The sequence below is a fragment of the Necator americanus genome, chromosome I (assembly GCF_031761385.1).
Source record: "Necator americanus strain Aroian chromosome I, whole genome shotgun sequence".
NCBI classification, from domain to species: domain Eukaryota; kingdom Metazoa; phylum Nematoda; class Chromadorea; order Rhabditida; family Ancylostomatidae; genus Necator; species Necator americanus.
In genome coordinates, this window is record NC_087371.1 from 34,375,887 (window position 1) to 34,402,786 (window position 26,900).

General features: G+C 38.7%; 3 protein-coding genes across 9 annotated transcripts; 2 read left to right on the forward strand and 1 right to left on the reverse strand.

Moving 5' to 3' along the window:
- Positions 1 to 381: 381 nt before the first annotated feature.
- Positions 382 to 14,775, forward strand: RB195_007767 (uncharacterized protein; the record flags this gene model as incomplete). 5 transcript variants are annotated; one of them, XM_064181585.1, is made up of 14 exons in its annotated part: positions 382 to 967; positions 3,355 to 3,389; positions 3,702 to 3,833; positions 8,852 to 9,011; positions 9,668 to 10,056; positions 10,143 to 10,316; positions 10,527 to 10,857; positions 12,017 to 12,476; positions 13,871 to 14,014; positions 14,081 to 14,139; positions 14,196 to 14,310; positions 14,375 to 14,418; positions 14,467 to 14,589; positions 14,681 to 14,775. In XM_064181585.1, the coding sequence occupies 14 exons, from the start codon at positions 382 to 384 to the stop codon at positions 14,773 to 14,775; spliced, it is 2,847 nt and encodes a 948-aa protein (XP_064038363.1). The 5 variants fall into 5 exon arrangements, with proteins under 5 accessions (XP_064038363.1, XP_064038364.1, XP_064038365.1 ...); XM_064181587.1 differs by having other exon boundaries at positions 10,527 to 10,818; XM_064181586.1 differs by having other exon boundaries at positions 10,527 to 10,818; positions 14,467 to 14,583.
- Positions 5,021 to 6,373, reverse strand: RB195_007768 (uncharacterized protein; the record flags this gene model as incomplete). Of its 2 annotated transcripts, XM_064181588.1 has the most annotated exons (3): positions 5,021 to 5,056; positions 5,141 to 5,309; positions 5,916 to 6,373. In XM_064181588.1, the coding sequence occupies 3 exons, from the start codon at positions 6,371 to 6,373 to the stop codon at positions 5,021 to 5,023; spliced, it is 663 nt and encodes a 220-aa protein (XP_064038367.1). The 2 variants fall into 2 exon arrangements, with proteins under 2 accessions (XP_064038367.1, XP_013298195.1); XM_013442741.1 differs by lacking the exons at positions 5,021 to 5,056; positions 5,141 to 5,309 and having other exon boundaries at positions 5,912 to 6,373.
- A 2,519-nt stretch (positions 14,776 to 17,294) lies between the features above and the next one.
- RB195_007769 (uncharacterized protein) lies at positions 17,295 to 26,307 on the forward strand (the record flags this gene model as incomplete). Of its 2 annotated transcripts, none has more annotated exons than XM_064181589.1 (3): positions 17,295 to 17,381; positions 24,952 to 25,050; positions 26,164 to 26,307. In XM_064181589.1, the coding sequence occupies 3 exons, from the start codon at positions 17,295 to 17,297 to the stop codon at positions 26,305 to 26,307; spliced, it is 330 nt and encodes a 109-aa protein (XP_064038369.1). The 2 variants fall into 2 exon arrangements, with proteins under 2 accessions (XP_064038369.1, XP_064038370.1); XM_064181590.1 differs by lacking the exon at positions 17,295 to 17,381 and adding an exon at positions 25,435 to 25,474 and having other exon boundaries at positions 24,934 to 25,050; positions 26,164 to 26,279.
- Between the last annotated feature and the right edge of the window lie 593 nt (positions 26,308 to 26,900).

Here is a 26,900-nt window from a genome sequence, read left to right on the forward strand (position 1 = left end):
CGACGTTCGAACGTTTATTTAAGTGTTACCGTTATTTGAAGAAATTGTTGATGTTGCTCTAAAAATTATAATCTACTTTTTTAAAATTTGCTTTCTATTCCTTCTGTCTGCATAAACTATCAGTGGGCAGTGGTTATGAGAGCTAAGTTTGAGAAAGGGATAGATTTTCGAAGTAGAACTGGCATCTAGAATGGCTCCCTAATTTGCTAAAACCATTCCGAAGGCACGCTCATCGCAATCGCTGGATATTTTTTTCTCAGTCGTTACCACTGTAATTCCTATTTATTTATGATCCAACTCATAAGTCTGCGCAGGATTTCCTCAAATATTTGTTTCTATTTGATGTAATTGATGATCTCATAGCGCCAAAACTTTTACAGGATGGCCAGTTCGTCGCAACGGTTTCTGCTACTGGAACGCAATTTCTGTGATTTAAGACGTCGATTTTACTCTGGAAAAGCGTTAGAGCTCGCCTCTATCAGATACGGTGATCCTTCAAAAGATCGAGAACGTCCCCCGTTGATCATTTGTCACGGACTTTTTGGACAAAAACAGAACTGGCATAGCGTTTCAAAGGCTATGCAACGTCGACTTGGTTGCACTATCTATTCCCTTGACCTTCGGAATCATGGGGAGTCTCCATGGTCGGACTCGATGAACTATGATGATATGAGTGCGGATGTTGTTGGTTTCCTAGAAAATCTTTCAAAGGAAATCAATTTTCGTCAATTTCATTTACTTGGACATTCTATGGGTGGAAGAGTGGCCATGCGCATTGCAGTTGAGGCGTCGTGGCAGCGGCTTATCGATCGGTTGATAATCGAGGATGTCTCTCCTAAGGCATACGAGAAAGAATTTGCAGCTCATGTCACCTTTCGAAAATATATCCACGCCATGGCAGCAATGGATCTGAGCAAAAGTCGTAGAGAAATTCTCAAAGAACTTGAGGATATTGTACCTGACATCGGTGTTCGTCAATTTTTGTTAACAAATCTCACTCCTACTCACATTGCAGGAGTTTCTCGTTGGCGATGTAACCTTCAAGCTATTGATAATAATTTAGAAAAATTGTTAAGATTTACAATTCCAGATGGAACATTTAGTGGTCCAACATTATTTTCATACGGGAAAAACTCTGAATATATACAGGAAAAAGACCAAAATTACATACGTTCTATTTTCCCTAAAGTACAATTTGAAGGGATTCCCAATGCTGGCCATTGGGTCCATGCAGAACAGCCTCAGGCTTTTATGGATAGTGTTTGTAAATTTCTTGCCTAATAACAATTGTTAAAGTTCTTTTCGATGCTCCGATGCTCATGTGGAGCTTGATGTTTCCTTCTCTTGCTCGAGCTTTATTTTATTTAGTCAGCATCGCTTTTCCTAATCCTTTGTAATCCGATAAATGATTGATTTTTACTAGCCGTTTCTTGTGTTTAACGATAGAATAGATTCCCATTATGTTTTTTTTTTTAGTTTCATGTTATTCTCCTTTTGTTCTCTTACGGGTATTTTTGCCAGTGGACGTTTAGTTATTTTATAACATATTAGACGAAATTTTATGTCTTCTGTTGATTACATGGTGACAGATTTTACGTGCAAAGTAAAGTTTTCGAAGAATGCGAATGTTTTTTTTTTGTGCGAGAACTGTTCAATACGCTTCATACTTGCATCTTCTATTTGCATTTGTCTTTGTTGTTGTTAGGATTTTATTCTTGAACGGTTCTTATTGCAGTCTTGCTCTATCTGAGAAAATGTAGAGGAACTTTTCAGCTGCAGTCCGTTCCAACTCTTTAAACATTGAATTCTTTCACTGCTTGATATATCAATAGTAAACCTGGTACAGCCGTGTCAAAAGCAACTAAAGGTCGGCGCGTTTGGGTAAGCGGCGCGGTGGAGCGCAGCGGTTGGCATTGAGGGGGACCTTGACCAACACCTGTCATTGTTGCAGTTCGCGAGTGTTCACACTTTATGAGAACATCGGCTCGTGTGTTAAAAATTATTTTGCCGTAAACTCCTCGTGAACATCTGTCGCTTTAAAGAATCGTATTACAGTTGGACTTATTATCACCTATAACCTATTTTTGTACTTTTTTTTGTAATTTTAATTGTAATTTTGTACTTGGATACGCGTGCAGTTCGTGTCGTGGATATCATACTTGTCATCTCTTTCGTGTACTTCTTCATATCTGTCTTTTCGCTGGAAATTCACTTTCTTCTTTCTTTTTCCTTCACATTTCTTTATTAAGAAACAAATTTCTATTCTGAATCTATCAAATTAGACATGGTAGCGATCGGACGCTGTTGGTGACTGATTGGTGATTGCTTGATAAGCTGCTTATAAAGACACCTGCTTCATGTTATTTTTTTTATGCGCTTGCTTGTTTGATTTGAACCAGCTGGAAATCTGTAGATTCCTTTAGCAAATTTACAAGAAAGTGGTCTTGAAAGGAATCAGGAAGAATATGAAAATATAGAAAGAAAACCTTCATGAATTATTTCAAGTATTAAGAATATTTAATGATTCAACGCTCCGCTTTCTAACAGTGTTTCCTAGACCCGTCTACTTTCGAGTTCATTCATTTTTTGGGAAATTGGCCCACATTTCGGATGAACAAGTCTCTTTTTTTGTATTTATATTTATATGCTTATAAGGCAGGCGCGTGTTTGAGTCTCCAAAAGAAAAGTGGGGAGGAAGAGTGCGGAAACCTATGCAGTATTTTAGTTACATGTCTTGAGTGAAAGTACTGAATATTTGGCTACGAAATTATATTTTTTTTTCGGAAATATTGACTTTCAAAATGGCCTTAAAGGTTATGTTTTGCGTAAGTATTCGTGGCGCCGGTTCCACTCCTCATTAGGATGGGTCGTTCTTATTCGAACATTGACGTTCACGTTTTATGGATGAATAAGCATTCTATGCCTAATTGCAAACAAGTGACTTGTTTTCATCTTGTTGTTGGATAGTTTTGTACATATCTATCCGTAATCTTTCACATTCATGAGTTTCAGCAGTTGTTCGAAACATTGAAAAATTTGTGATTATAAGTTTTGATCTTTACAGACACCTTATAAGTTATATGAATGCACTCAGACATAAACACAGTCACATCATTTCCCCATTGTAAAACAATATTTGTTAACTTTCTCCGAGAGAAATTCAAATAATTGGGAAGACGGAAATTCTGTTCCTCTCCGCGTCGAACGAAATTAGCTGACATGCCTTCTTGGATTGGCCCAGCTAGGTCATTGATTCCCCATCCCGAGGGACTTATGACAACATTATTCGTGCTTGAGTTTGTTTTCACATGTTCTCATTATCAATTCTTTCGTTTGATTGAGTGGATGGTGTAGGTGGTGCACTACTCGACATCTTCCTAGTCGAACTGGTTGGTTTAAACAAACGTTCTCCTTGGGTAACGCAGTTCATTTTACCGATCGCAACCATTTGTCCTTTTCTTCTTGTTTTGTCATGCTACTTCGTCTTTTCATTCATCTTGCTGAAGATATTAGCAATCACTTCGCTACATCAACATTTTTGAGATGGTTCTGTGACTTTTCTCTTCCACGTAGTGTAGTGGTTGACTCGAGTGTCATGTTAGCCGTTTCTTATTTTCATTTAGTTTCATTTCTTATTGATTTGTTGCACGTACATCAGGAAATGAGATATTTTATTTCGCTGCAAGTAAGTGCTTATTCAGATGACTGATTGTGCTGTGGGCGAACAGAAATTATTGAGCGAACTGCGTGTGACGGAGTTGAAGCAGGAACTGGAGAAGCGAAATTTGGATAAGAATGGTATCAAGATCATTCTCACTGACCGGCTTGAGAAGGTACGGCACATATCATCTAAAACAATGAATTTTACCATGAAAAGCTCATTAGGAGACAGTTCACATTTGCTTGCTCAAGAAAATGCTTTTTATTGTGATTGGGTCTGCACCATATATGTAGTACTGTAGCAAATTGCTTGGAAATGTTACCTGAGCGCAATGCTTTCGGTTCATTTGCTAGGATTGCTAAGGAGAAGTTTCTATTGAACGTATCGAGCGAATTATCATATTAGACATTGCCTAAACTTGCAAAGAATTGCATACGCTTAGAAGTTGTTCTGGCCTAGAACCAGGCTGTGCCATAATCACGCTCAAGAGACCAATAAATTAGGAAGTATTTGTTTGATAATAAGTGGTAGTTCAGGTAATAATTTTATTAGGACCAGAGGATACATTCTTCAATTAAATGAAATTGGCCAATTTGGATGTGCAGTAGGACTTTACCTACTTTAAGGAGCCTCTTTGTTGCGAGTATACTTGAAAGAAGACTTCTAGAACAGTTAAGTTCCTCAGTGTTCCTAAGCTACTTGAGATCCCCACTCATTACGCGCGGCGAGCGCTGAAGCTGTTCTTATGTGATGGAAAACCTTGCTATGATAGCTGCAACTAGAATCCCTTGAATTTTGAGTAATACTTCTTTTTTGATTGGTATTCTTATTGCTGTTGTTCGCGCATTGCTAGTGTATCAAGATCGACTATTCACACTTGTCTATTCTTCCTAAGCTCGAATAAAACGAACGAAAGAAACTTTTCTGGAAGATATCGCCTCTTCTACTATTGTTTCAAACACTGCTGCAGCTACGTTTTAGTGGTTTCGAGACGAATAACTAAAGTTAACGAAAGCGTGTAATTTCACCCATTCCCAATAAATTGATTGCTGTCAGGGGCATGTTTATTTTTCATTTCAGCGCGTCTCATGGGCTTCCAAAGCTTTTAATTGGGTATACGAGTGAGACCAGTAAAAAACAACCAGTTGTCATGTGCTGTAGTCGTTCGTAAGGAATCAACCGAAAGTGAAATGTTTTGTAGGACATGAGGGAAATTTTTGCAAGTCGCTTGCTTGCTCACTCTAATGCTCTGCTAATAGTGGATAGCTTTTTTTTCAAGTTTTTCACTCAGCTATCTGAGCCCTATGCAAAGGGTTTTTTCTTGAAATTCTTGCTCAATATTCACTAGATGGAGCTTCTTTACTCCATTAGTACAATCCAAATTTTTGCTTTCTGCTAGAGAAGTCCTTATGAAATGGTTTTTTTAGAGCAAAGGGGAGCATTCAAAAGAAAAACCAAATCTATTGGCTTTTTTTTTACCTGTGGTTCTCGTACGAACACGTATTGAGAATGGTGTAGGAATTGAGAATCATCGCCAGTATTTTGTTTCAACGAAGACGGTGCAAACGTATTGCAGTGGCGTAGTCTGAATCCACATGCCGCTAATGCGTCAAATGCTCGTTCAAGGTTGCTGTGCTTCAGGAAAAACCTGCAATGTGAATAATAGTGAGCCAAAAGGGAATTGTTTTCATGCTTTGGTAGCAGTAATTAAGTGGTTAATTACTGAATTTAAAAGTGGTCAGGGTACTGCAATTTCTGTTGGCTTTTCTTCCCTACTGGCCTTTCTTCGTTTCATAAGAACTGGTTTTGGTCTAACGCAGAATTTCGGTCTGTAACCAGTAATTACAATGCTGTTAGTTTATGCTAAAGCTTTTCTGGTGAAATATTATAGCTTTTAAATCATCTAGGGGATTGGTCTCAAGTGGTAGCTCCAACTTCTCTATAATTTGATTGGGGTTTCCCAAGTTTATTAATTTACTTCAATTAACTATAAATAAAGAAAGTGCAATTGCTGACTACATCAGGTTCTCCAAACCTACACTCCTAGATTATTATAGCGGAAATAAATCCCTGACTACTCATGCTTTTTTTTTCGCAATTTCAAAACTAACATAACTAATAATTACTTGTTCATGGTTACATTTTGGGAGCAATCGAAGAGGTCAGATCTCAAGTGCTACATTCTCGCTCAATTATTTCGTCGAATGTCTTTGATTCAAAAACAAGAATAACACAAATAATATAAAAGTCTCACCTCGAAGTGTAGCGATCCTGTTCGAAGTCCGTGCCGCCACCATCGCGTGCTTCGTTAAGGCTTGATCCAAACACGGCACGACAGACACTGACTTTTCCAGTAACAACAATACGTGAGAGCTTTCGAAATGTCACTTCGGGATTCAGTCGACCAGCGGATAAAGCGACATGACAAGCGACACAAATTGTACACGGCGATGCGTTCTCCGCAATTTGGAAAAGTCCTAAGCGCCGTGCTTCATTTGCTAATCGGCTCCAGTCGTCAAAGTCATCTGGCACTATCAGTCGTTGATCGCTCCGTCGAAGAGCGTCCAGCATAATGGCGATAATTTTCGCGTCGGAAGTGGCCGTAACAGTTTCATCTGTGCTCAACTTAGAATAGGGAGCACGTGCCAGCGTCTCCTTCGTCGTCATCAGTGTCGCACCGTCGGCACATCTCAGCTCAACGATGTTGTTCATTGCATAGGATGTCGCTGGGTGGCGCCCACGGAGTCTGCCTCGTCTATTCCGCCCCTCCTTCTCCTTTTCGAACCACGCCCCTTTATTTTCAGGCCAGTTCTGTTATTGGGGGAGGGTGAACTCTGAGATTTTGACGGAATTCATTAGTGGTTGCGGGCAGTGAGTTGGAAGTGGTGAAATGGCGGTCCTAGTCCGAAAGAGGAACCATTTTTTTCCTGCTGTTTGATAAATGTGGATATAATCTGCTATCCGTGAAACGAAGTTCTCATGTTTTCAGTGGGGATCGTTGAATTGTTTGAAGTTTAGCATTCAAAACTACGCAATTGGCAATTGTTGACAAATGCCTCAATTTATGTTGTCTATTTTCATATATTCGTTGTTCACAAGAAGTAATTGTTCGAACTACAAATTAGGTTTGAATATCCTCTTACAAATTCTTCTGAAAGTTGAGTACACACTAACAAGAATATGAGAAAATTGAAGCTTCAATCATCTGTGGCCAGTTAGTGATTTACGACTCTGCTTACACAAGGACCGTCGAGGCTTTTTACCACGTGTTTTTCGAGCAACTCCCGTCCACGAATTTCAGAAAGCAGCCCACCAATCTGTTTTCCATTTGCAAACTTTTGATTGAAGTGCTGTTTAGCTTCTGGATGTATGTATGGAGAACATGAAAAATCTTGCTATTTTACATGCAAACTGCATGACTAACGAGGGAGAAACAGCAAATCACATAATATGACTTGTGGATGTGGAGTTTTTGTAATTTGCTCGTTGGATTCAAGGAGCCAGAAGCATGCAAGCGTTTGGAGCATCGTTTATCTGCTGGTTGATTTCTCGTTAAAAGGTCACCTTCAGCGAATTTATGCTCATTAAATGGACTACAAAGAATGAAATTAGGGATGTTCGATTGATTTGTTGCTACTGCGACGGTAATGAATAGGATAAAAAAGAAGAAGGCATTTTTCGGAAGCATTGGAATTGTTCATTTTGGGGTATTAATAGTAGACATTTTGGGGGCTAAAAACAATGGTTAAAGTCGTCCATTTCTCATCAATCACGCGAGAATTGGGCGGAGAATGAGTTGGGACATCCCAGTGGTAGAGAATTCTTGCGTGATTGCATGCTGATGGTTCGAAACTGCCCAGATTTAATGTGACCTCATCTCTCTACGGGATAAATTGGTATCAGACTTATTTGGGAGACCAACTACGCTAATCTGATACTTTGACTGGTCATCACAAGTAGTTGTGTAGGTCAAAAATGCGTCCTGAAACCTCTAAGGTTATAGATTGAACTCGAGCGTTTTGGCACATCCCTAGGGAAGTGATTAATGACAATTAGTTTATACTTTATCCTTTACACGAGAATAGGAGAAGAATCATAGCACATGAATAACTGCGGCTAAATTCACCACTACTGCTATTGCTACCTTATCGAGTAGATCTAGGTTCTAGTTATAATAAAGAATATATGGTTTTGTGGATTAGGATGCGATTTTTTATTTTCTAAGGGAAAAAAAAATCGGGAAGAGCATATTTTTATTGTACAATATTATAGCGCTCTTCCCGATGGGACTGGTTTTAGCTTAGCTGACCCAATTTATTTCTTTACTTTCGAATATCCCAGCATCAGTTTATAAGATGCTAGTTGGGCCATACTAGACCTCCCTCTGCGGAAATAGCCAGCTTTTTTTTTCACTTCTCCAACGGAAATTAGTTGGATAGTTGTTTTTGTGGCGTACTAGAATGGCTCTAACGAGCGATCTGTTCCCGAATTCTCGACGATTAATGTGTATTACTTTACCTCTCTAAAAGGTTTTGGTCCTTCTTTTGTTGAGAGTTTGTTTGGATCTTGAGAGATCTATACAACTCATGAGCTTGAAGGCAGTGGAAATAAGAAAGTCTGTAAAATAGAAGAAGAAATAAGATAAATACCAGAACCACCACGAAGTGTTTGAGTTCGTGAAATAGCAACTGTTTATTGACTCAGTGTTGATGGGTGCAGTGGCAAGAGAACGCCATATCACACTTCTATCTCTGCCAATGCGTTCAGAAATTGCTTCCAAATGTTTTTTTTGAATGTTTCTGTGTAAACATAGTAATTAATTTTTGTTATTTTTGTTGCTTCGTTATCCACTTTTAAATCATCCAGGAATGGAAAGTCATCTTTGAATAGACACTTTGATGTTTGTTTAGTAGAGAAAGTTACCGGAAAACATGAGAGAGGTTGCTCAATGATGTGTAATGGAAGCAGCTTGAGTTCGATTTTTTTCGCAGTTGCGTAGGGAGGCGCACCTTTGCTTTGTGGTCCCACAACGGTTGGAAAATGCTGCGTTTTGTGGTTTTGAGGTCCACTGATCCTTAGAATAGTTCAATTTTTTAGGTGATTAATGTAGTTCGTTTCAAACATTTAACTACTTCAATCATATCATGATGAGTTTGGAATCTCCGAATTTCCATCGCTTTGTTTTTACAGGCGTTGATTGCCGATGGACATGATCCAGCGACGTATTTGTTCCGGGTGAACGAGAACATGGCTTCACCCGGAAGTGTCAAGCCGTCATCGCCAGCAATTTCCCCCGCTGCTTCTATGGAAGACTTAACAGATGGGAGTGGGGAAAAGAAAGAGGCCACTTGTACGTTTGAAATATTGCTGGTCTTTTACTTTAATCAATACTGAGTGTACGTACATATGTGGAAGAAAAATATCGTCGGAGAATTGCGTCCGTTATGGAGTGCAAAAATCGTTTTCTTAGGATATTAATGCTCTAAATTAATTGATGAAAAAGAAGGTTAACAAATAATTAGAGAAGGGTTTATCGTTCTTTTTTTATACCGGAGTGCAATTTACGAAACAGAAAATAGTTAGTTCTATTGGCAGTGGATTGCTGGAAGAGGGATTTTATAGGAAATCCTAGATCCTGAGAAATCCTCGGAAATTTTGGGAACTGCTGCAGAAGATGGTGTTACATCCTTATCCTGCTGACGATATCCTCTTTTCATGTTTTATAATTCACTATAGGACGACTAATCGTAACGTGACATGGCCAAATTGATCCAATTATATTGCAGTTGTCATTGCAAAAAAAGCACATGTACTTCGATGGATTCGAATAACGCTGACATTTCTCGGACAAATTAGTTCCGATAGAATTTTGCTTAGCAATTTTTTCTATTAACCCCTGCAATTCCTACTACTTGGGGTAAATATAAGTATTTTGTTTGGGATGAAATTTGCAGTCGACGAAGCGGCGCATCGCTCGTGGGAATATTCCAATGTTTTTGCCTTTAGCTGAAAATGGGAACGGCGTTGGAACAGGTGAGAGCCAAGAGGAACCAATGGAATCCGATAATGTGCAAGCGACGAAGGACGGGAATGCTGAGAATCCTAACAATGCTGACAATCTTGATAATTCGAAGGATCTGATTATTGCTGAAGAACCAGCTGGAGATCCAGTAGGACACGTTAATGAAGAGGAAATGCTGGAAGATCCGCTCGTAGACGTGCCAACAGAAGGCAACACAGCACCTGCTAAATCAGCTGTTACAGTTACAGCCCCCACATCGACTGTTAAGACTCCAGTGCAGGCTCCTGTGAACGATGACAAAGAGAAAGACATCGCATCGCGCTCGATTTGGGTCCGCGGCCTGACGTCAGCCACGAAGGCAGCCGATCTTAAGGTTCGAATTAGACCATAATTTCTACATTTTGTTGCCAATCGCTGTGGGCTTGGTAACCCCATGAATGTGTTACGGTACGTTTGCAGGTGTTATGCACTCAGTTCGGCAAAGTGGTGCGCGCGAAAATTTATACTTCAAAGAAGCAAACGACGTCGGCTTGTTATGGATATGTGACCATGGCCGACAGTGCAGCTGCCGAGAAAGCGGCTGCCGCTTTGCACAAGACGCAAATCAAAGGACGGACAATCTCCGTGGAGAAGGTAGATTCCGATTTAACAAACCTGCTCCTGGAATAGAGACATGACGCTCGGATACTTCGATGATACTAAAGAATCCAGTGACTTATTTTCGTTCTCTGTGGACTCGCCACGACACCATTGTACTCTCTTCGATTCCCCATAAACGGAACAATTGTTTCTATTCTACTCTTCTACCTAATATTGATTTCAGAGGTTCAGTTGTTTGTTTAGGCGGATAGATCGAAAGTGCCGGCCGTTAAGACTGCGGGAGCGACTGCAGCTCTCGCCAGGAAAGACGCCCCTAGCGACTCAGCTGCCGCTAAACGTGAATCCGAGAAAAAGACAAACCATGATGCGTCGAAATCGACTAAGACATCTGTTGCTGCTGAGAAGTCGCAGAGTGAATCGAAAGGAGGGAAGAATACGTCGACAACGCAGTCGAAACGTGACGATGCGCGTAGTGACAGAAAACGGGACGATAAAGATACGAGACGTTTGTCGAACAGTGAACGACGCGACAGTGGTACGCGACGCGTTTTCGCATACACATTCCAGAATCGCAGTCAGTGCATGGACATTTGTTTATTTTAATCGTTCTAAAGATATTTTTTTTAAACAGCGAATTTTCGTACCGTTTGAGAGGAAAAAACACTTCACTTGCTTCATTTCGGTAAACCCACTTTTTCATACCTTCTCACGACTATTTGCAAGAATACAACACATCATCACCTAATTAAAAGCATGCGGAGAGCTGTTGTTGGCAGATGCAGACTGGATAGCATCCTACTGGAGTATAAACTCGGACCTATTGTTGTGTGTGTGATGGTAAATGCATGACACAGTATTTATTATGCATTATGTACCATGCAATAGCTCGATATATGAGGTTTTTCGCTCTTGCAAGCAACATATCCGGGAAGAATTCGGTAAAGAAGTTGCGGATATCTTTTGGACTTTGCAATGATTTGCTACGAAATATCGGATAAAGAGGAATCACCACTTACTATTACCTAGTGAGAGGTAAATGAGGATATGAACTATTCCAGTATTGCAGTTCTCATGCCTGAAATGCATTATTTCGGAATTTTCTTCCCGACCATTATCATCTTCCGATGAATGTGTGTTTTGATGTCAATGACTGTGTTTGGACGAGACTAAGAAGCATTTCGAATTGATAACGTCATGGTGATGAGTGTAAAATGTAAAATGGCCATACTGAATACTCAACGAGATTGCTGGTGCAGTCTGGATGTGGATGTTACGTTCTCGTTTATGGATTTCTTTGGTTTTGTTGTCTCTGGATGACATGTCTCGAGGAAAGAAGGTGTACTCATAATCGTTAATATTTGGCTTACATGCGCTGCAGCACATCTTCGAAATCATCTCAACACTGCCGATGTTCAGAATGATGAAAACTAGTATGCAGAAATATAAAGAGCCTCATGGCATTTTCGGTTTCTCCATATTCCATGGTGGAATTTTCGTGTGGAACATGCTTGGGATTGATAATTCGTGCTAATTTCAAAGATCACGAAAAAAAAGCTGATTTTTTATTGCTACTCTTTGGATAAATTTCGAATACATGGCTGGGCATCATAAAGTGTTTTGATGGAGAAATTACCGAAATGAAGCAAGTGTTTAGGTTCGCTTTAGAATAAGAAATCTTCTCTAATCAAAACCTACTGTGGGTGAGGTTCTAGTTGTAATTTTCCTTTTTACAGAGAGGCCATTCAAACTGTCAGATTCGAAACGGGAACCATATAGAAGAGCACCAGCGCGAGATCCTCGTCGCGATTCCCAGAGGACCATCACTGCTGCACGTCGATTTCCAGCATCGACTAGAGGGGTACCAACCCGTGGCCTTCGTGGACGCATTACCCGTCCTGGTGATAGAGCAAATAGCTATTTGTCGATTCGTCGTCCAGAAGCGATGAGCCAACGTGATCTCCTGACTCTTATGCGCAGAAAGGAGGAGGAACATCGTCGCCGTGAAGCAGAAATCGAAAAAGAACGTGCCCTAGAGAGAGAACGTGAACGAATACGCTTCGAGCGTGAGCAACTAGAGAAGGAACGTTTGCAGTTGCAATTGCAAGCTGCACTGCAGCAACAAAAAATGGCTACTATGAATTCTTCGCGCACGAAAAGCACATATTTGCCAACTTCGGGACATGCAAGTAGCAGGTATGTGAAGGTATTGGAAAATTGTAATGAATCACATGTCCGGCACCTCGGAAGCAGAGTTTTTAAGAAAATAACTAAAGGGAAAGTGGAAGTGTTTTTTTTTTCTACGAAGAATATCCTAGAACCTCTTGGGAAATTGGAAAGCATAATGCAGTTGCCTTGGGCTAGTCGCCTGCTATTCCTGGCAGATTTTGATTCGACTGAGACGTAGACGCTCTTAGCTTTTTCTTTTTATTTTTTAGTATAATGTGTCCTCTTGCTATAGCCCGTGGAGCTCCAGCATTTTTAAAAGAATGCTAAGTTACGAAGGTATTGTTGGAAGCGAGAACTAATTCTTTTGTGTCGCATATCCTCTGGATAGATTATATAGTGAAGTCAGAACACCATCTCGTGACATTATTTTCGTTTCGCTCCTCTAAGGAGCAGAGTGAAAACAAATATGAAAGTGCAAAGTGTTTTGTTTGAAGTATGGATTTCTAGCTAATGCAGTAAATTACTGTTTTTTTTTTTGTAGAATTAGAGGTGGAAAGGGTTGTTTAAATTTTAATCTTTTCTGTGAAAATACGATGAATGAATCCGTTTGCTATTGTTTCCTACGCTAGGATTCCACCTATGATATCGCATTATGCGCGCAACATCTTGATTGATGCATTTCAGCAGGTGCACTGGATTTGTTTGTCGGAGTTCTGCCGAGGAATTTTCTTAATATAACATTTCTTAGCGCTTTGTGCTTTGCTTATATGATGAAAGAAACCTTGCAACCTTAGCAGCGTTGCATGAAACCGCTAAATAATGCCAGAGCGTTCCTGCACAATTTTGATAGAAGGAACATAGCACGAATACTGAGAACCATTAGTTTTGTGAGGTGTCCCATTGCAGACGGCTTCATTTTGCAGCGCTGTGGAAAATGTCAAAATGACAAAAGAAAGAAGTTACGGATTATGCGAATCAATTATGTCTGATTTCATCAGTTTATCCCCATAAGCCGATGGCTGAGCTGGGGCTCTTTAGCAGGGAAGTCACATCCTTGTGCTCCCGTGCACTGTCATTATAACCCGCCAAACGACAACCTTAGATAAAAACTGCATAACTGTCCGCAGAAAAAAGTGATGGATTTGCGTTCTGTCACTGCGGCATAAGTCTCCCGAAAGAAAAAAACAATATGATGTTCTCGTACGAGAAAATTTTGTGGTACCAACAAAATATAAGGCTGCATAGTCACGGTCAATCTTTAAGCACATTTCTCCAATCAATTGCAACCTTGGTGCTGGATCTGTTCCAATGAGCATTCTTTTGTTTTGTTGTTCTATGTAGAATTGAGAGTGAGCTGTAGTAAAGATTTACATTCCACGCTATAAATTGTTATTTCACATCGATAGAGCTGCCTTTTTCAGAGGTCGTCATGAATACCGTGATAACCGTTCCAGTCGTGGTGATAAAGTAAGTTCAACGGTGCATCGTCGTACATCAGGAGACACTCGGCGACCATCAACGACTGATGATCGTTCTCGCTCACGTCATGTTGGAGGTGGTGATAGGTCGGTCTAAACATGGCGTTTTTAGCAACAAAGAGTGTTTCCAATGCTCCTACGTGATACGTTTAGGTCCTCCTCTTCACGAATTGAAAGAGATCGTTCTGATCACAAGCCAGCACCGTCATCAAGTAAGTTTTTTCTCCTTACTAACTGTAAATTTATCAAATAATAATTCTCCGTTTAGCTCGGGAGCGCGGTCGCGGCCACGAATCGTATGGATCTTCTCGTGGACACAGTTCTTCTCAACCTGCAGCTTATTCATCTAGAAAGGAATACGATAGAGTATATCCCTCGTCGAGGTTTGGATTGTCGAATTATTATTATTGTTGATCTCGTAAAATTCTTTTAACTCAATTCTTTCAGAGATTCTGCATCGTACACTGGAAGAGGAGGAAGTTCTTATTATGGTAACAGCCGTGATGCTTACAGTTCTTCCACAACTAGTCGCATTGGAGGGTCATCTGGCGCTTGGGCATCGTCATCGAGCGGTTATGGATCGTCATCGTGGCAAGGTGGTAGTGGATCTGCAGTAGGTCATTCATCGAGCGGATCAGCATGGGCTGGACGAGGAGGTACAGGTGAACTCGTTTTGTGTGATATGTGCTGTGGACATATAAACATAAATAAATAAATAAACAAATATATATATACCAATCATGTATTCCTCAGGGAGCAATGGTTGGTCAACTTTTGGAAGTGGTGCAGGAACATCCTCCAGTTCGAGCCTGCGCTATGATTATGACAAATACCAGCAACGATTCTGAATTTTTATCAACACTCTCAAGGTGTCATCTCATTGAAATATAATTTTTGCTTGTTTGGTTTTGCCACCAATCATCTTTAGATCTTTGTTGATGTCAAGTTTCATTGTTGTGTCGTGTTAAAATTCGTATTTTGTAACGTTAAATCTGTTGTACTGTCATTGTTTATTATTCTTGTACTATGAGCGATCGTTAACGTTCATTTTTTTTTTTGTAATGAGTTAGTTTTTAAAGATGTAATAAACGTTAGAAAGTGCATGCATTCCAGAATGTTAAACATCGAAAAAGACCAAAATCCTCCTTTTTTTCCATAAGATCCTTCTGGTTATACTTTTTTCTGTCAGAAGTAGTTGGTATTTTAGTTGGTATCGCTAAAGATTTTTGTTGTTTTTTTTTCTCATTTTTTTTCTCATTTTTTCTCAAATTCTGTTTTTAGTTGCAGCACCTGGTAGAAGATGTAGTTAGAAATTTCATTGTGTAGCTATAGGAGATTTGATATGTCGTAAAAAGTTATTATCCTTAAGGAGAGTAAATAATCCATACTCTGTATTGCCCATGTTCGATTGTCCTTAAATCTTAGGTGAATACGTAGCTTTTTATTGATTATCGTCGAAACGTTAGCTGTTAATAAATATCAATACCAATCTTGCTCACAGCTCAAGCAAATCAATAAAAAGTCCCTATTCATACTCAGTACATGTTATTTGTGAATTTTGGATCTTAGTTGGAAATATGAGACTTTTTTTTTCTGTTTTTTTTTTTTGCTGCGCCAATTGCTCGATGCTGAATCATAGCAAGTCATTAGATATTTAGCTATATTTTATTTATTCATTCATTATTTTTATTTACTTTGCATTAGTCGCTTAGAAGGATTACTGTGGAGGAATGTTATTGTGATGATGTTTCTAAGTAAGTTTGAATGAAGATCACATATGAAGTGAAAAGAATAGAAATAGAAAAGGAAAATAATGTGAAATTAACAGAAATTACTACGGTATGCTATAGCGGTGACCGTCAACAGTAATATTCGCATAGAATGAATGTGTTTTAAAGCAACTGAAGAATTGTAATATTGTAATAAGTTCCAATTTTTAAGAAAAAAAAAACGTTTTATTTAATGCTTGAATAACCGATAGGCTTATCCACAGGGTATTTTTCTTGTTGTGAATTTTTTAGGTGTTAATGGAATGAAATGTGAGAGGACAGCATTTCATCAATTTGAACTGTTTTTCTATTATTTAATAGATCTACAGGGGTAGTGTACTACTCAAAAATTGGAGAAGGATGTAGGACGTTAACGTCACGTGCTGACATGTGAATGTGATAGATCTATTCGAGCATCAAATTGGATTACTGGGATTTTTGATTGAATGGTTATCGAAAAAGACAAGGATATGTACGTGTGGGTACGTGCGAACCTAAATTGCTCATACATCCGCTGCGAGGAGAGCAGAAAAAGTCCAATTTAGTTATTATATATTGTATTAAGTTTTTATTGTGTATTAAATTTATTATATTAACTAATTTCAATTTATTTGTGAAGAAAAACACTCTCGCAGTTCCGTAAACGAGGAACCTCTTGAGACCATGACCGGTGAGGTATGGGAACTGAGCCCATAAGACCCGATCATAATTGCGCTAACCTTGCAACTTCTCAAAAATTTTCCAGAAGTGCGAAAGTTCGACCTTGCTTGAATCCTGGCATATAGATTGCAACTTGTCGATCAATCATCGAGTCAAATTTAAGCAACAGCCAAGATTGTTAACAAACTTTATTACAGCTAACGTTTCGGCGCCGTCGCCTTCGTCAGAGCCTGGAAAGTCGGATCATTCGTGATATATCCTCTCAAATACCTCATCCAGAACAAGTCCCTAAGATGCTACATCAAAAATCGAAACCAAACGAGCCCAAATCGTTTTTAACAATATTGGCTGTTGCTTAAATTTGACCATCGACAATTTTTCAAATACTATTTCAAAAAAATGAAAAAAAAACAATGTAAATAATGAAAATGAAGAAATGATGAATAAATAAGAGTGAAATTAAATATGTGATTCCCATATCATTTCTCGTAATCGCCTTGAAACTGGATACAATTTAAACAGTTGTTGAAATTTGGTTCGCATAGAAATTGAAACGAGAAAAAAAAAACACCCGCTCGCACATTGAAGAAAGCACCAGCATCATTTTTCGGAGGAAAAATCGTGAAGTGTAAATAAGGTCCGGAAAATCCCCGAGGATTTCAGTTCGGTCCAGACTCATCCAGATGGATAGGAAAGATATCTCAATTTTAGAGAAGTAGTTAAGAAGTCAGGATTCGTAACAGTTAATCACAGAGTTAGGTTTATTTTTATTTCTGGAATTTTCAAAATTTCGAGAAATTTTTCTTCTCCAGGAATCGCTTCAAATTATGCGTTTGTGTTTTAAAGGAAGTGAAACCTTTAAGAAACGTATATGAAAGAAGAAATTCTGGATACCCTATATTTAGGAAAAAGGTCGAAATTTATGGTTTCCAAGAAAAATGGTCGAAATTTATGGTCTCAAAGGAAAAAAGGTCGAAATTTATGGTTTCTTCACTCCTGAACGGAACGAACGCCACAACGATACGGTATTACTATTATAACTACTATTATTACTGTCTTTTCCTATGCGATCGATAAGATGATAGTGAGCGCAAAAACACAAAAACTGTTCAAAATAGTGGTGTTAAGAGGAGAACACGTAAAAAAAAAAACGAAAACTAATACTTTAGTCGCCGTAGTCGAGGATTTTCTAAGATTTGTAAGACTAGAATCCAGAGAATTCTGCAGCATTTCGCCAAAAAAATAGATTTGAAATTAAGCATCATATATAGTTTGGAAATAAATCCTCAAAATCTGGACGTCTCTAATGCCGAAATCGAAAAAGATTCCCAGAAAGAAGTGGATTTGTGATGTTTTTTTTTAGAAAGATGTGGTGAACACTTCCAAGATTTTTCAGTGGTAAGATGTGGTGAATTCGATAATAATAAATAAATTAATAATAATAATATAAATAATAATATCGATAACTTTTCGATGGGGCCCATGAAGTTGTTGGCTCATCATCTCCTGTCGAGATACCGGATGACGAAAAAACAGCAATTCAATTCTAGGACTTTACATTTTGCATTTATTTCCTGCTCAAAATTTTAAAATATCGGGTACTACACTGGATTAATCCATTATTTTCGGGATATCACCCATTCTCGCCACTCTTTGCTGATTATATTCTTCACAGCTCTGTTCCTGCAAGGCTTCCTATTTCCGTGAAGGCAGACACCAGTGCATAAGTTCCAAGAAATTTGCGCCGATATTTTATGTAGGTCCTTATGACGATGACGTCTAAGTAAATAAAAATTAAATAAACATTGCCCCAGTTCGAATATCCAAAATGAGAAACTCAATCCTCGCTTCTTCATTCGAAAGTTCAATAAAACGCAATGCTTACTGAAAAGAAAAGAAATTCCAGTGGGACCCTAAATGAAGTGTAATTGCTTAGTGACAAGTACATATGCGCCTCGAATATTCTAATCACATACAGTTGTCAGCCTAAACGAGCGTTAACGTGCCCATGTAATTTTGATTTTCCTAAACCCACTCACTAATGATGTAAGCGCTAAGGCTGGTATACTGTAGTGTCCCATTGTAAATTTTCGCGCCTTGATTGCATATTCTCTACGAAATATTGAAGAAATTGAACAAATAGGATGTGCAGATGTACGTAACAGAAAAAAGATGCATACTTAACAAAATTTCCATTATTCTAGAGGAACAAGCTTCAATTTTCATGCTGTAGTGTTCTTTGTTTTTGAATCCTAGTCTCCTAGAAAAAAAAATAATATATAAATATCGATTTCGGCACTAATATTGGTCTCGGTAAACAAATGTCGATGTTTCGAAAAAATTTAAATAAATATTAATAAATTTAAATAATAAATAAATCTCAAACTGTTTTGTTGTGAATTTTTAGTCAAATTTAATCAAATTTAATCAATTTCACATTGTTAAGAATGTTTGAAGATAGCATTATAAAAAATAAAATCAAATAAAAATGATGGAAAAATGATAAAGTGATAGTATTTCCCATATGAAAACATTCATTTTCCTATTTAGTTCTATTCAATGCTCATTTGTTTATTAATGGTGACTTGGAGAAGTAAATAAACAATATTTCACAAAAATTGTATTCTTAGATATGATATGCTTGAAATCCTTTAATTTTTCCTTTCCTTCGAAATTTCTTCTAATAACAAGGCGACATCGCCAGAACCAAAATCGGGCCTCTAAATCCGAACCAGGATGATCGATGCGGACCTGGCCGGGTTAAAGGCATCACCGCACGAATCCCGGAGTGATGTTTTTAACTCGGCCAGGTTTCAGGTGGATTATGCGTACATATAAGGGGTCGTAAATTATGGGGAAGAGGGCAATTTCGTCCATTTCTTCCTAATTGCTGTAAAAAAAACGACCCGAAAGATGTGGCTTCGAGCGTTCCGGGGTGCTACTTCCTACAACGAGTTCGACTTGAGCGCGCCAGCTTTGAGCACGCGCCGCTTCTTTCGGGCCGTTTTTTACGGCATTTGGAAAGAAATAGACGGAATCATCCTCCTCCGCATAATCTACGTCCCCGTAGAGGCATAATCCACCCTAAACCCGCACCACCTCAGATTCGTGGGGTGGATGGCCCTTAACAACGATAAATAACGAGGAATAACTCCATAATTATGGATTTGGAATATTTTAAGCGTATTGAGTATTTTTCTCACTTTCTCCTTTTCTCGTTTTCTCTTTTTCGATTTTCTTTTATTTCACTAAAAATAAAAATAAAAATAGTCCATCGAGAAATATCTTACGTAGGGGGTTGTGAGCGAACGTAATGATAGGATAATCCGTGTGTCATTCTGTTGATCCTGCCCTTTTCGTGGAAATGTTGAAAATAAATAAATAAATGATATTTACAAGAAAAGAACCAAACGCAGTGCCCAACACTCATTCGGATCGATCTTAAGGCGTCGGCTGCTTCTCCGTCTGAAATGGACTCACCTTTCACGAGGGATTGAGTTCGGAGGAGAATTTTCATTCGTTTTTTTTCTCGAGAACCAACAAATACTCCTAAATTTTTTCGATAATGTGATGCAGCGGTCATCATTCGATAATTCCTTAGGCTTAATTTTTAGATGTGACTTTAGGAGACTTTATAGTTTCTGAGAAACTTTGCGTACTTTTTTATTGCTGATTTCCTTCCCGGAAAAGAATTCAATTTTAAAATTTTCAATTAATTTTGACGATGAACGAGATTATGAATGAACCGGCATCGTACTAGGGAATAGTACTATAACACTAGAAATTGACACTCTCTTCCAAGTCATTAACGTATTATCGAATGTCTTTGTGGAAAAAATCCTTGAAATGTTGGAGGTTCGCTTTCATTTAAACCTTAAGAACTAAAAAATTCGATTCGAACTTCGAGTAAAAATTGAACGATAATTGATGATAATTTTCAAAACGATGATAATTGTCAAATTTTTTGTGCAGTTGATAAAATATTAAAAACCTTCACTGTAAAATTTTAAGGTTGTTAATAAAAATTTGAGTTTCAATCTAATTTGTAGTGAATTTTTAATCACATTTTCACACGATATTAAGAAAGTTTTCTTTTATGGAATTCAGATATTTGCAGGATTTCATTAAATAACCCTATATTTCTGTCAATAATTGCAAGCTACAGCGCTGAAAATCAAGCATGCAGCGTGCTGACCAAACAATTTTTTTTCAAATATTCGTATTGATTCGGCGGAGACATCGGGAATAGGACGAATAAGTAGCTTAGTTGAAGGAAGCAGAGTGAAAATTTTCCATTTCCATTCTATTTCCGAGCAGAGAAAAAATTTTCACGTTTTTCTATGCTTTGGAAAAATAATGTAATTAAGATTTTTTAAAGCAGATTTTTTTAAAAAATGTAATGAGATCTTGACATCAACTCGGCGATTGTAGAACAATGGGGAGGGGTTCGGCTGTACGGGCTGACGGTTCGAACAGGGCTCTAGGCCAATCAAGCATTTTATTTGAGTTTTTAATTCCAATAAATTGTCACCAGACTTGTCTCGGAGGGTAACGACGGCGGGAGATGTGATGGAACGTTCGTACTAATGCACGTTATGATACCCCACTGGCGTCGACACAGTTCTCAACGATCCTGAATTGAAATTTAACGTATCTGAAATGGATTGGTTAACGTCAACCACGCTAGCCTTTATCCTTTGTCAACGCTGTTGATCGTATTGAGCCTCCAGCAAGGGAATTCACAAAAAAATTTTATATTTGAGAAAAAAAATCGTAAGGAAAGACTTCAACAGCAAAAATTATATGCACCAAAATCATTGACATACAAGAAATGTGTCTTGGATGAAATGCAGTGGAGTCGTAAAAGAATTGGGAAAAAATATTAAAAGTAAAATTCTTAAAAAAAAGCCCTCTAGTATTACTAAGTCTTATTCATGGTATTATGCTTGATCTTTACATAATAGCATTAATAATTATATAATATTGCAGTTAATTATGCATGATATAATTAATAACTAATCGCATTATAATTAGCTAAAACCAAAACCAATTAATTACATATTTATGTGATTCATATGTGTATTTTTAGCTTTTGATTGCGAACGCCGGTTTGAATCATCGTAGTGGCTTTGTTTACATCAGGGAGAGTAAACCTCTCGAGTATTCACGTTGAGTGAATATAAGCTCTATAACCTTCATCTTAATGTTAATCCTTATGGCGTAAATCCTCAGTTATTGCAGAGGGACGAAGAAATTTTGCACACTCGCAGAAATGAAACGTGTCATTTCACATCGATTCAGCGCGAATCCGAGCCTTGTTCAAGGACAATACGTGTTTTGGTGAATTGGGTGGGAGGGGGGAAGAATGGAAAAATGCACACAATGCCATCGATGTCTCGATTCAATTCTGCACTCTGCAACAACCCGACAACCAGCGAGAACGAGTTGAAAGTGCTCTCTCTCGCTCTCGCTCGCTCACAATGTATCCATGGGAAAATACATAATTTGCACATCCTACCCAGGACAAAAAAAAGGAGAATGCACTTCGTTTCGGGTTCGGATTAATCCATGTACTTACTTCTTACTCGATTTGAACGTTGGACGCTTTAAAACTCTCTACGATTTAAACAGAGGTTTTTTTTTCAAATGTCTGTCCCATGTTATGCATATTTGCAATTATTTGTTTTTATTATTATCATTAAAATTTATTAATTAATTCATCATTTATTGTATCACATTCATACAGTTGATACATAATGTTTTAGGAATTCTAGGATTTCTAATTTCTAAGATGCGTTGAAATCTAGTCGGCCTTTCCTCGATCCCATAGATTCTTTTTTCGGGTACCAATGTAGCCATTATCTTTTTATTTCAATTTTTGTCTATTATTTCTATCTATATTTAAATTATTTCTACCTCTATCCTTTTTATACTTCAAAAATTTTTTTATCTCCATTCTTGTGCATTAATATTCGAATGTCCCTTTTGTAGCAGCACTCGTTTCGTGTAAAAATGAAACTCATCCTCTTTAGTTTGAATGACACTTGACGGGATCAAGTGCATCAATTCGGCGTTGTATTTGGACGAGTTCCTGCTCCAGCACACCCTTCACTACTTGTTCATATAAACGTGGAGATATCACTTGAATATACTCCTAAGTGGTAGTTATGAAAACTCGTACATCCGCGTTCATTTAATCCGGTGAATATTTCTGGGGAAGAAATACATAGTTTACTGACTTGATACGTCGGATAGCTCCCGTAAGTCATTATATAGGCTTGATACGTTTTCGTAAACCGTTCGTAAACCTCAAACGATCCTAGATTGTAGGGAATACGGTGGCACATCCCAAACGGATTGAGTAATACTACATCCTTTATCCCTTGTACTTTCTTTATTTCTTTAGAAAATCTAATCAAATTGATGCGGAGGTTTCTTTTTCTTAAATAATAGTACTTAAGAAACTATAATATATAATCTTATCTTATATAATTTTATCTATGCTTAAATAGTATTTATATAATACCTTATCTTATGGTTCTATAATAGTACTTAAGAAACGAATACGGTAACCCCACCTCTTATGGATTTAGCTGGTCGAATAAAATGTTTGGCGTAAATCAATCCACTTGAATTCCATCAACGAGTGCTATGAATTCGATTTCAATTCAGAATCGTTTGAGGTGGTTTTTTTTCAGATGAAGAACGTGTATGCGGCCTATAATGATTCACAAAGGCTCGGCGATGTATCCGGTCAGCGTTTTTATCCTCTCAAACAAGTTTGGTGCCTATTTCTTGGTACATACGGAGAAATGAAAGATTTGTTCAGGTGTACAACGATTTCGAATCATTGAAAGTGTAATCTGCAATATGCAGCTGCATTTTTTTACCACCTGCCCTGCGAGTTTAAGTATAAAGGATAAAGGATGAAGTTTCTGGCGTCAATCAATCCGTTTGGGATGCGTCCCCATATTTACCTCAATTCAGAATCGTTTGAGGTTTAGGTGAACGTATAACTGGCCTCTACAATGACCTCCGGATACTACCCGATGAGTCAAGTCAGTGTTTTTATCATCCCAGACAAGTCTGATACCAATTTATCGACACCAGATGGATGAAAGGCTTGTTGAGCGCTAGGACGGATTCGAACCTCCGATCGATCGTGCAGGAAGCGGAACCTCTAACCGCTACACTAAACCCACCCCAGAATTGGATATGTGGAACACTATTTGATTATTTATGCGATAGTTAAAATTTTCTCATATCTTAGGACCTCGTCAAACTTCTGCCTATGTTCTCTATTAGTTTGCCTACAAGGTTTTTTGATGGAATCCTCATTAGCATGACTTTGCTGCTTTTTTCATAGTTTACAGAGGCCTAAATGTGGAAATTTGGGATGCCAATCAAGCTTTTCATCGCTCTGCGTTGATAGATTGGTACCAGACTTGGCTGGGAGGACAAAAACACTTACGTGGTTCATCGGCTTAGCTCCGGCAAGTCATTGTATAGGGCGAACGCACGCTCGAAACCTCAAACGATTCTGAATTGAAGTGAACGTGGGGGCGCATCCCAAGCGGATTGATACGCCAGGGGTTTTTACTTTGTAAGCGCTAAAAGGGACCACTTAGTATCACTTTAAGTATACGTAGAATGTTGTATGGATGGAATATAATGTAAGGTACATGATTATCCTTGTGTTCCGGAAGAATAATAGGCAAATGGGGACGCGTCGACGATGCAAGAAGGCGTTAATAACCAACGCGCTGTTTTTCAATGAGTCTCCCAATGTCCTTGTTCCTCCTAATGCCCTCACCATCTCTGCACTCATCAAAAAAGCGTTTCGTGTGTCACTTCCCATTCGTTGTTGTTTTTAAAGAAGTGCTGGAACAAATAAGGTGCTGTTATAATATTCGTATACTGCTGATGCTATAGGTTCACGTACATAGATGCAATAGCTGGAGCCAGTGCTCCGATCCCTTCGCTCTTGGACGCTCTTGGACGGTTGATGAGAGGACCTCCCTTATTTCTGGACAGTTTCCGAGACGACCTCCTTCACTTTTGGACGGTTGATGAAAGAAACCCCTCATTTTTCAGTTCAGTTCCCAAAAGAATCCTCATTCCTTGAGCTGCATCCCACGAGCTAGACCCCGACCACCTAAGGAGGGTCCGACTCCTTCCTATCGCACTCAGGCTTACGTAGTGCAACGGTAAGAGGTCAGCACTACGCCTACAAGGTCGATGGTTCGACCGCGCGCAAGATAAGCTAAACCCAGATGTTTTAGAGATCGATAAATTGGTACCGAACCTTCTGGTAAGGAAGGATTTTGACTTGATAGAGCGATTTCACATTGAAAATTATCGTATAAGCCGCACAAGTGTTCCAATCAATACTATGATTAATGATAATATGAATGATAATATAATATTAATGATAATGAATGGTAGTATGGAATAGTAATACTACGGTTCTGGATCGATAATCGAACGCAAATCCCGAAGGGACTCTGAGCACTTTATTAGCTTTTATCTTTCTTTATGATATTATGACTAAAAGAACGCTAGGAAGGATCCCAAAAGATGCTAAATGCCCTTAAGGGAGGCCGCCAGCGAGATGGTTTGATGTGTTCGAAGGAGGACCAGCTGAGAGATCATCTCCATGCGCCTGAAGGGCCCCGTCAACGTCACTCACGAAACGTGAGTACTTCTCGGATGACAATGGAGAGGGAACAAAACGAGTGGAAACGATCCTGGAACTCGTACGTCCGGTGAAGACAGGCCATCTAAGTGTCTAAGAAGGTATGATATCATGAATGTATCCCTCAGTTGTTCAGCTCCTCTTATTGCTGAAAGCTCCTCATTCGCATGATCCATGAAAGATATATGCACGGAAATTGAATTATTTAGGCGTGGTGTCCTCGATTGGACTGATTTCGCTCATGATTAGTGCATAATAGGAATTTCTTGCTAAGCAGAGAACTAATCCAGAGCAACGGGTGCGATGATCAAGGATTTCAGCCGGCAGAAATGATCAACATCTCTGCTGTCAACGCGCAGATATGAGTTGAGTTCTCATAACAGCAGCCAGCAGCACTTTGTCATTTGACTGGATTTCTCAACGGTAAACAATAGAATTTTGTGACAACAAGACGTCTACTGTCATCAAATCTTATCGGAAATATTTGATCCTCACATATCGGATGAATCCATAACAGTGGAAATATTGTGATAACTGCTGTATACTTACCATGACCAGGAAAACATTCAGGATAAAATCGTCTGTTTATCGTATTCCAACGCACTCTAAACGAAATTTGGAATGTTTTTGAGCACTTATTCCTGAGTTCATGGAACCAGGATCCAAAACAAAAGTATTCTATGGATTTTTTGGCGAAACTTCGTCTTTGGCACTATACAGACCTCCCCCGCTGGTTCCTCGTTCATGCAGCATCTTACTTTTCATCATTCAGTTACTTCCACCTGAAGGATGGCATTATTCTTTTGTATACTATGAAGTACTAAACAAATAAGCATGTAAACAAATAAATAAGTGATCTATGCAACCAAAGAGAGATTTCATATAAAGTAGAAATTAAATAAAGGCGCTAAAATTCTGAATAGAAATTCTTTTAAATAAAAGTTCTTATAAATTGCTGGGGTACGAAGTGGTCCGCTACCTCGACCTTTCCATCGTATGAGGTAAACACCAGTCGATAGGTTAATCATTGAGTATACAAACTGTCTAAACACTTTCTGCAGGATGATGAAGCGTTTGCGAGGATAAATCACTTATAGACTCTGATTTTTCAGGATCTAACGAAGGCGATAAAGCCAAAACGTCAGATGTTAATCAAGAGCGATACCGATCCTGGCTACAGCTTAAGGAAAATCAATCAAAAGACAGAAATAAGCAGGAGACTGCTTGAATCTCGTCTTCACAAGGAGCGACGTTAAGTTTCACATCAAACTTCAAATGACATTCGGTCCTCTGCAAATTTTTTGCTTAGGTGAATGCTGTTGAGATTTACAGATAGAAGAAACTTCGATTGATTACACTACCGTATCCGGAACGAAGCTTTTAAAGGCATCACCCCACGAATCTGAAGTGGTGCAGATTTCAGGTGGAGTATTCGTATACGGGATCGTAGATAATGGAGAGAAGGGAGATTCCATCCATTTCTTCCTAATTGCCGTAAAAAACGGCTCGGAAGATACGGCTTCGAGCGTTCCGGCGCACTATTTTCCACAACGAGTTCGATTGGAGCGCGCCAGCCGTGTGCACGCGCCGCATCTGCCAGGTCGTTTTTTACAGCAATTAGGAAGAAGTGGACGGAATCACCCACCTCTCCGTAATCTACGATTCCGTAGACGAATACTCCACCTAAAATCCGTACCACCTCAGATTCGTGGGGCGATGCCTTTAAACGTGCTCTAGGCGGGCTCGTGTTAATCTAATGTTTTCTAATTAGAAAACTGTTGTAAGGATTCCCAAGTCCTCTCTTCTTGAATCCTCGGCATTGGGAACTGTATCTATGTTGTATTAACAT